We start from the raw sequence: 10,488 nt of genomic DNA, 5'->3' as shown, positions 1-10,488 counted from the left end.
TTAGCCATTTTTACTCCATTGTTGGCTTTGGGCACATTGCAAATTTCCTTAACTGTACTGGAAACATTTTTTTTTTGCCAACTGTCAACACTGTGTTTGATTTGAAGAAGAGGACACAGTGTGTCTGCCACCTGGAGATTTTTGCAGTTGAATTGCGTTTGCATTTTTATACCTGATGTATTGGCGCAAAAAGTTACCAATATTTGGACTCTGAGTAGTCTTTATTTGGCTTTGATGCTGTTTGTCCATACATTTGGTTTGGTGGATAGTAGCTGATGAATTGTGAAATTCCCTTTTTAAGGTATTTTCAAGAAGTCTGTTCTATTTAATGATACGAGGGCACGAGGCTATGCATAATCTGCACAAAAAGTTACTATTTGCTGGACTCTGAGTAATCAAAATTTGGCTTTGATGTTGCCTGTCCATAAAATTGGTATGGTGGATAGTGGATGATGAATTGTGAATTTCCTTCTTGACAGTAATTTTAGAAACTCTATTACATAATGGTACGAAGCTATGCATAATCTGTGCGACCCCTTACGGTTAGCATTTTTTTTCTGTGCTGCTTATGGAATCTAATCTGTTAGAGGAGTCCTTGCTAATTCAGATAAGATTATGCCATTATGGCTTTAAAAAGTACTTTCAACAAACCGGTGTATCTAATAGAACAAAAAACAGGCTTTTGGAAAGCCATCTCAGTTCCCATCAGAGCCTTGTAGAATTAGTGTTAACATGAACTACTAAAAGATGATAGAATGGATAAATGAGAAACACATTAGCAGACCACTGGTTTCATGTAACCTGTTTTTTCTCTCTTCCAGATGAGAAACAGTAGAAGAGCAAACTAGTACTTAATGTTTGATTATATTGATAAAATACTATGTACGTTATTTACAAGTCCCTCCTGAAGGAAAAAACAGAAAGAAAAATAAAAGTAAAACAGTTACTTTTTAGTTTATCAGGGCAGGTTTGTCTCCCTTTGATCTGCAAAGAAGATGGACAATATCTTGAAAAGTGCTTCCTAAGCATAGAAGGCATATATTACTAATGGAGACGACTTGGACTCTCCTGCAAAACGAAATTCTAACTGCAGATAGCTTGCAAGGAGAGGATGGACTACAGTTCTAATTTGCAAACTTTGACCCCAGCTGCCTCAAAACACAAAGCATACTACCTTATATTGTTCCTTTGCACAGGATGTTTGGACAAAAAAAATAACTGGATGGGCATGACTGACTGAAGCTCTAGTCTGCAATTGCAAAATGCCTCCATGGACAAATGGTGGTGCTGGATTTTAATGTTTGTACCGAAGGAAAGAAGAAAGGAAGTGAGCGGCATCATTATCTACTCCTGGGGAACCTATGGGATGAACCAAACCATAGACTGTTTCAAAAATCAACTCTGACAACCAGATAGAACCCACTACCTGATCTCGGAGGACATTTCTCAAAGAAATTTAGCATTAGGAGGCTAAACTTTTATGAACAGCTTTATGAGCAATCAGTTCTCATTTTTTGTAAATTGTAAGTTTTTATTGTTTGGATCTGCTGATGCAATCCAATGTACCTTTCAAAAGAATGTGTTTCCCTTTTTAATTAAGATGGCAGCGCTCCTGCCTTCCTTTTTTAAATAAGAACCAAAATATGTACTTTTACTTATCTGTTCATAGGTAGTTTATTTGGATATCTGTATGAATGTAGTAACCATATATTTTCTTACTTGTCAGGTGAAACTTCTACGGACTGGGACAAGGCTTGGTCTACATTTAAGAACAAAGGGAAGAGGACCCTATTTTCGGATTTCTCACCAAACAAGTATGTGACCTGGAACCCACGGCGCAGTGAGTATCCATTGGCAGAAGAGGTTGATCCAATCAAGAGAACTGAAAGATCTAACTTGATGCTGTGGACAAGTCCCCAGTTTACCTTGGTGGGGGCAATTATCATCGTCTTGACATTACTAATCTATACGATAGTTGTCCCTCCCAAGTAACTGCAGAAGTGGCAGCTAGGAGGAGCTGTAAGCCAAGACTTCAACTGGGAAGTCTGTATTGTACATTTTGCGTGTACTATACAAACTATAGAAGTATTGCTTCAATTGCAATCAATTAGTATATAATAGCACATCCGTTCCATTTTGGAGGTTTTTCTTCACTCGTATATTAAATGGCTGCTCTTGAGTCTTGATTCTTCACTCGTATAGCGAAGAAATATTTGGGTCAGGTAGAATAATGATATGTTGATCAGTATTCAATAATCATAGTCCATGTCGATGCTCCTGATGTGAGTTTTGTGTATTCTCAGTAACTGCAATGTGTGATCACCAAATATTAGCTGTATTAATAAGTGGCAGGTAGTTTGTAGTGTTGGGACTGCTTGGGCAAGTGGACATGTGCAAAATTTCAGTTAGAAACTGATGGAGCCCATGAGAATCACGTTTCTCATTACAGACAAATTCAAGTCAAAGACGACAGATCATTTTCTTCTTACAATAATAAGCCCTAGGCAGACAGGAATCTTGCTTAGATGTAAAGCAATGTAACAAACTTTTCCTAGGCCCCAGATAATTGGCATATGTCTCTTGTATTGGAGGCACCAGATGGGGTGTCTCAACATCCTGTTGAGTACATAGAGAAATGCAATTCTAAATAACATGTTAGGGCTCTCAAGTTATCTTCAGTGACTTGGTCGTTGCATCTTTCTATTCAGCATCTTGGATCTAGTCAAACAGTGGTTTTCATCCTTCAGACTTGAATAGTCTCCAAGTTTGGACTCCCTTATGGGTTGCTGCAGTGTTGGTCTAGTGAAGAGAGATTGGTTTGATTCTAAAATCAAAGCCTATAAGTTTTAGCATTTCTAAGACAGTAGAATGTTGAGAGTATCTGGAGCTGGTTTTGTATTACCTTCAATCCTTTACTTATGACAGGAATTGTTTACATTTCAGCCAAAAACAGTGTATAACATTTAATTTACACTGTTTTGTGAATTATTACCATGATAGTTATTTTTGTCTCCTTTTGTTACTCTTGCACTGCCTTTGATTCCAGACACTTGCAAACAGAAAATTGGTCCATGCTGGTGACCATGACTTTTATCCCAATGTGAACGGAATAAGGGGGTGTTTGGATACGAGGTGCTAAACTTTAATAGTGTCACATCGAATGTTCGGATCCTAATTAGAAAAATTAAACATAAGCTAATTATAAAATTAATTGCAGAACCCTGTGCTAATTCGCGAGACGAATCTATTAAGCCTAATTAATTCACCATTAGCAAATGGTTACTGTAGCACCACATTATCAAATCATGGACTGATTAGGCTTAATAGATTCGTCTCGCGAATTACACTCCAACTGTGCAATTAGTTTTGTAATCAGTCTATATTTAATACTTCTAATTAGCATCCAAACATCCGATGTGACAGGTGTTAAACTTTAATAGGGTGGAGCCAAACAGGCCCTTAGGTCGGTCACAGGGGTAGTGTGTCATTCAAGTCAACTTCTCTCTCGATGTCTAAATAATTTTTTATAACATCTTGAGTCCATCTGTTCCTGTATTTTAATGGTTGATTGATTGTGCATTATTGTACCGATTATCAAAAGATGTCTTAGTTTATGTCTGCTTTCTGGGCACTTGCAATATCCATGTCTAACAGAGAATCAGACTGCATGATTTTCAGTGCTGAATCTGATAGCTTCCTGGCATGAAAGATTCTCTATTTTTCATCTCCTGTTCTTGTCTGGAGACCCATCCCCATATCCCATTGCTAGAGACAGATTAATGCTTAGAATCACCGCGGGCAATTGGACAGCCACAGAAGGGCGTACTTTTCTATTCCAATCCAGCTGGAATGATGAATCGTGAACCTAGCCAGTCGTAATCCAACATTTTTCAGATCAGCTTTGTGACCACTCCACCCAAACACCAGATTGGCTTGTCACCATTGTTCTTGTAAATCAGATTTGATTGCTGGCAACCAGCAAATGTGGTTGATTATTCCAATATTAGTAGTACTTCTATTATTATTTTCACATTGTATTGCACAAAAAACAGTCTTTCTGAACTGAATGCAAGACACGGTCTCACTGAATGGAAGACAGAGTCACTCCTGAATATGTACAAGCAGAGTCTTGCCAGTGTATCTCAAGGTTTCAGACAGAGAAATGAGACTGAGCAAAGGTGCAAGTCCAAAGAGCTTCCAGAAGTTTTCAAACTTCAGAGAGCACCTTGCTCCCCAAGGATTCAAGGAAGCTTGGCCCTTACTCTACCCAGTGCCCTCCGGCCCTCCCTGACACAGCATCCCATCAACGGCTATAAAATGGCAGCGCCGTCGCCTCCCCCTGTCACTCACTCACTCTGACATCAGACACAACACACCACAGCACAGAGCACACGGCTCTTCTGTCCCCAAATTTCCGTGCCTTCCTGAGCAAGAAGGCGCCCGCGGCGGCGATGGAGCGGCGGCCGCAGCAGCAGGCGGCCAGGCGGACCCTTCCGCGGCGCGGCCAGATCAAGGTGCGCATCTTTGCGAGCCTGTTCCGGTGCCTCGTCCCCAAGGCAGCAGCGCGCAAGGAAGGCGGCAAGAACAAGGAAGTCAGCAGCCGCCGCGTCTCCCCCAGTGGTTGATGCGGTCTGGGCGAGGGGAAGATGGCCAGGATTCTGGAGAATCAAGAATTGGGTCGCTGCGACCCGGTGAGAAATGCCGCGGCGCCGGACCGCCGGTCCTTGAACCGGTGGAGAGCCGGGGTGGGGTTGGTTGGGGTGTGCGCGTGAGTAAGCTGAATCCGTGATAATGGTATAGCCGTGTGGCATTCGGAGTTTCAGAATTCAGACAGGGCAGGGAATAATCTGAATTCAGAAGCTCTCGGTGATCAGATGGAGTCTCTGAACTCCGGCTTCGGCTGGAGTGCTCTGTACTCTCTAGCCTATGTTCTTTAGCACCAATTATAATCTGTAGTAGTATGGGGAATTTTCTCTTTTTTTCCTTTTGAGATCAGTGCCGTGTGGGTGCTTATGTCGAACGTTGCAATTGCAATTGATGTAGTGGTTGTGAATTTCCGTTATGCTCAGCATTGTGATTGTGTACTCTGTTTCTTTCACTTGAACAAGCTTTTGTTCTTCTCTTTTTATGACGATGCATGGGTACTTACTGAAAGAAGTTTGAAACTACAATGATCGCGTATTGGATACAGATTCTTCTCCGTTAGGTATCCGCCACCGATGTTCATTCGATACGAATCGGACAAGCATTGAACACGCTTTCTGCCTCTGAATGCAGACAGTACGTATTAGATACAATAGTTTCAGAATTCAGGCAGGGCAGTGAATAATCTGAATTCGGAAGCTTTCGGTGAACAAGTGGAGCCTGAACTCTGGCATCAGCCTGTGTTCTTTTCGCAGTAGCCTGTAGTTCTTTCCCCTTTCCTTTTGAGATCGCTGTCCTGTGGGTGGTTATATCGAACATTGCCAGATGCCATTTGATGTGGAGGTGAAGAATTCCTGGTCTGCGTTGAGTGTAATCTGTTTCTTCCCGTTGAAAAACGCTCTCCTCTTCTCCAATCCAGATGCATCGATATTTACAGAAAATATGATGCGCGGATACTTGCAGATTCTGGCGTATGGGACACCGATACTCCTATACTTACCGGACAAGCACCAGTGCACCACAAATGCACTTGCAGATCTGGCTGTGTTCTTCATGCTCTTTCCTCTTTCCCCATTGTGCATTCGGTTCCACTTCCCCTCCCCAAACCCCAGTGGTCTTGAGCCTTGGATCCGGATGGCAGAGGCTCTGGAAGTTGGCACAGTTCCCTTTGCTGCGAGGGTCTTGTAAATCGAGGTGCTTGTGCTTCACGGCGAAGTCTTGCCCTGGAAGCTTATCTGCTGATTGGGCCCGACACGGCATCAGCAGTTATGCTAGCGGAACAAGAAAAGTGGCGAGCCTTTTGGTCCCACTGACTGGCCGACTCGGACTGAAGCAGCAGAAAATTTGCCTTCGTCATCCACACAGGGATGCAAGCGGGGCGGGTTGCGGCTGCCCGCCCCGCGGCCGCATGCGCCGGGCGCCGCGAGCTATCCTGCGGGCACACGCGGCGGCCCGCATCTCGCCGCAAAGCTCCTGCGGGCACGAGCAGGCAAACAGCGCCTTCCCGCGGGCACGTCCCAAAGCTAATCAAGCCAATATATGTAAATATACCAGTCCATAAAATAAACTTTAAAATTCACCAAAAATAAGAAAAAATTCTAAAAATCATAAAGAACAAAAACTACGTTTACGGTCATGATTGTATATTTGTTTATTACAATACAACAAAGACTGCCGATTAGGAACATAGACTAAGATGAAATGAAATTCACAAATACAAGAGAACCAGTTGCTCAGAACATGCACACAAAGCAAGAGTGCCGATCAGGAACCAATACTAAAGATGGCAGCTTATTGAATAGAACATGGCTTCATAGAATAATCAGCTGCAATTGCACTAGCGTAACTTGATGATCTTGCCCCTGTGGATCGGAGTTGCTGGCACAATGATCTGTAAGCATTCGGACATCTAGATTTGCAAGACTATTGACATCTTATGACTGACAAAACAATATAGTAATGTGCATACCTCATTCATCATTAAAAAAAATACTAGTCTCAAAGATAGGCTCAGGATTCTTTCCATAATAATATATAAACTTAAGGACGTGACAATACAATATAACATCTGCACATCCTGCATTTCTGCAAGACTGGATGTCCCATGCAGCTAGCTCAATTCCCTCCGTCCCAAAAAAAAAAGCAACACCCGCTTCTCGAAAAGTTAAACAGTTCCAAATTTAACCAAATTTATAAAAAAGATACTAGCATTCACGTCTCCAAATAGATTAGTATGAAAATATATTACATGATTAATCTATTAATATTTATTTTATACCATAAATATTAATACTATTTTATATAAATTTAATCAAATTTAAAATTGGTTGACTTCTCGTGAAACGAGATTACATACTTTTGACGGTACATACTTTTTTTTTACGGAGGGAGTAATCATGTGCAGTACAATCAGAGAATTTGCAGAATAGATGCATGTCCTCTAGTTCATTTGTCACAGAGCTCTCACGTTGCTTTCACCGACTGTGAAGTCAAGTTTTCTCATGAAATTAGGGGTGTTTGGATACGAGGTGCTAAATTTTAACATGCCGGATGCTAATTAAAAGGATTAAGCATAAACATAAGCTAATTATAAAACTAATTGCACAGATGGAGTCTAATTCGCGAGACAAATCTATTAAAGCTAATCAATCAATCATTAGATTGGTTACTGTAGCACCATATTGTCAAATCATGGTATAATTAGGCTGTAATTAGGTTTAATAGATTCGTCTCGCGAATTAGACTTCATCTGTGTAATTAATTTTGTAATTAGATAATTAGTATCGAACATCCATTGTGACCCGGCGCATCCTCGGTCCCCTCCTCTCCCGACGGCGGCACCCCTCCCTGAGCCCCTCCTCTCCCGGCGGCGGTGGGCTGGCGCGGAGGAGAGGAGCTGCAGCGCCCCTTCTTCTCCTCCCGGGCGCAAGCAGTAGCAGCAGGGGAGCCGCTCCGTTTCCACCACTCGAGCAGGCAGCGGCGCAACTGGTGCTCGCCGGCACTTCCTCGCCGGTGCCAGGCGGGCCCCTCCGGCGATTTCCCTCTCCGTCCCCGCTCCTCTTTGTCCCGGTGCAAGCTACACGAGCGAAACTGTGCACGAGAGGAACTGAGGGGCCCCTCCGGCGATTGCTGCGTGTCAACTGTGGTCTGTGACGGGGCATGAAGAACAAGCAAGAAGAAACGCGGATGGTAGTAGATGGATAAGGGCTCTGTTTAGTTCCCCCAAAATCCCAACTTTGACACTATGCAAAAAGAAGATTCTCATCACATCAAACTTGCGGTACATGCATGAAGTACTAAATGGAGACGAAATCAAAAACTAATTGCAGAATTTCGTTGTACTTTGCGAGATGAATCTTTTGAGCCTAATTAGTCAATGTTTGGATAATAATTCACAATATAAACGAAATGATATAGTTGCGTATTTATGGCAAAATGCAAACTCTACCACTTCCAATTTGGGAACTAAACAAGGCCAAGATGAGCTGCTGCTGGTGTGTGGTGTGTGCGCGTGCAGATGGAATGAGCTCATGGACAGGTGGTCCTACATGTCATACTGTCATAGTAACAGCAGTTTGTGATTTATTTTTTATTATTTGATCCACTAATCGTTCTCCATGCACTAAACTTGTTAATCTCGGGAGGAAAGAGAGATAAACAAAGAAAGGAGCAGCGCATAGGAGAGAAAGAAGGGAGAGAGAATGAAAGGGAACGAGAGGCTGACAGATTAGGCCCACATGTCAGTTATCTCTGCTAACAGTTCACGCCAAATGATTTTTAGCTTTCTCACAATTCACGGTAGCTTTTCAATAGCTCACAGCCCACCACACCCAAACAGACTTGAATATTATCATACTAAAACAACCATCCAATTGCACTGAACTGAACAAACTATGGCATGCTTTTCACAAATAAATGTATCATGTCACTCAAAAGATCGGCACCAATAGGTAGAACGCAATCAATCACTAGCAGTAGAAGTGTAGATCATAGGTCATAGAAAAATAGAGCAAATTCATGAGATTATTAATCGGAAAAAAGGACATGAAAATCAGGATGTTGTCCCTTCACTTCAGCCTTCGGGCAAGCAGTTCAAAACTTCCACCACACGTTCGATTCGATTCGGTTCTTCTTCAATAGGACTAAAGTGGTAGGTCGAGTTAATCTGAACCTGTCTACAAGACCCGACGTCTGCATCAAGAATGGTGTCGTTGTTTTGGATGCCATATCAGGAGCAGCTCCACCGTACCATTGTGTATGAGTACTTGCAATACAAACAAGAATACACAGTAATCAAATTAAGTTGCGTAGGCAATTTGTCATCACTTATCACCTCGTCAAATATGTCGAGCAAAAACTAACAGAGATTCAGAGAAGATGCATAGCTCGGAACGGGAGAAACGCTTTCCGAGCTTCTTCCCGCTTGCATCCCAAATTCCCGGAGACAAATAAACAAGATGAATCGAAACTTTAGTAGGTGAATCATCTATACCGGGGGGAGGAACGAAGATTTTACACGCGTACCATGAGCACGGCGCAACGAGGATGGCGGCGCGCCGGCGCCCCTCTGTTCCCAATCCCCTTTCTCCGGATCCCGACGGTGCCCTCTTTCGTTTTTTTGCGGGCTCGCGGCGCCGCCGGGCCCCGTTGGCTGGCCCGCTTAACGCCGCATCGCCATGCGGGCAAAATTGAGACCGTCCAGCGGGTTGCGGTGCGGGTTTGTCCAGCGGGCTTGCGGCAATGACCCGATACCACTGGCACTGCTTTTCTTTTCATGGCGTGCGGCTCTTTTGCTCTGAATTTTTTTTTTTGTTTTGGACGTTTTGGATCATGAGATGACGGGAGGTGGTTGTGTCGAGCCCCGGTTGGCTAAAAACGGCGTGGGTTCTCGCTCGGCGTGACAATCCACCTGGATTTCGTCAAAACTTGATCGTGAAACATTTCCCAATTGGTGGGTAGTAGTAATATCTTCGCAATGCAATTCGTAGAGTCTTCCTAGGTGAACTGGCTGTTAAGTTTGCTAGATGTGTATAATTGCTTACTGCTTCCGTGCTCACTCGTTCTAGTTTGCTATGAATAACCTGTCAGCGTTGGCAGTGAATCACCCGTGTGACGGCAGGATCCCGCTTCGTTAAGGAAGAAATCGATAGATCCTATTCGTTTTGACTTTTTCTACATACATAATTTTTACTACATATCTAGATATAGTATATATCTAGGTGCATATCAAAATTTATGTAATAAAAAAATCAAAATGAATACTAATTTGGGACGAATGGAGTATTAAAAAGGTGCATATGATGCCCGTGTGCAAAACTCTTCTCTTAGCTTTAGGTTAAATATCTGGGGTTTTTTTTGGAGATTTGGGCTTCTTTAAAAAATGTTGGGTTTTTTTTGGAGATTTGGGCTTCTTTAAAAAATAACATTTAAGGTGCAAACTGCACTTATTTCTTTAAGCTAAGTAATGAGGTCATATAAACCAAAACGAACAGGTAACAGTAACACTACCTAATGCCGATGCACCACATGAAAGGTGGGGCCCCAAGCTAGTTTCTTTTTTTTAGTCACCGGAGGAGAGAATCCCCACTTTGGGTAGGTCAAAATATTAAAGATTTTCAGCGATAAAAAGCGGAGGAAAAGATACAACCGGATACAACAGAGACGCCACATACACTTTCAAAAGTCAAGGTACAAGCCGAAGGACAACCACCAATCGCTGACTAGAGCCACCATTGAATAACATACTAAGCCTTCCACCAATCGCTGACTAGAGCCGCCACTGAACAACATACTCGCCCAGAGAGCCATGGCTGTTGCACATCCATACCATCCCTCGCAGCTACG

General features: G+C 42.8%; 1 protein-coding gene and 1 long non-coding RNA gene across 2 annotated transcripts in view; one reads left to right on the top strand and one right to left on the bottom strand.

The window, feature by feature from the left end:
- LOC101758519 overlaps positions 1–2,262 on the top strand; it is a 3,333-nt gene extending 1,071 nt beyond the window's left edge. The window contains exon 2 of the mRNA XM_004984759.1: positions 1,727–2,262. Within this exon, the coding sequence (XP_004984816.1) occupies positions 1,727–1,992 (266 nt within the window). The 3' untranslated portion in view covers positions 1,993–2,262. The remainder of the gene's footprint in view (positions 1–1,726) is intronic.
- A 6,260-nt stretch (positions 2,263–8,522) lies between these two features.
- On the bottom strand, positions 8,523–9,284 carry LOC101759320. Its single transcript, XR_002676033.1, has 2 exons — positions 9,169–9,284; positions 8,523–9,066 (listed from the first exon to the last, which is right to left on the bottom strand). It is a non-coding gene; the product is annotated as an uncharacterized LOC101759320 (long non-coding RNA).
- Between the last annotated feature and the right edge of the window lie 1,204 nt (positions 9,285–10,488).

The sequence above is a fragment of the Setaria italica genome, chromosome IX, assembly GCF_000263155.2.
Source record: "Setaria italica strain Yugu1 chromosome IX, Setaria_italica_v2.0, whole genome shotgun sequence".
NCBI lineage: Eukaryota > Viridiplantae > Streptophyta > Magnoliopsida > Poales > Poaceae > Setaria > Setaria italica.
Note: the sequence above shows the minus strand (reverse complement) of the source record. Positions and strands in the feature narration are given on the sequence as shown.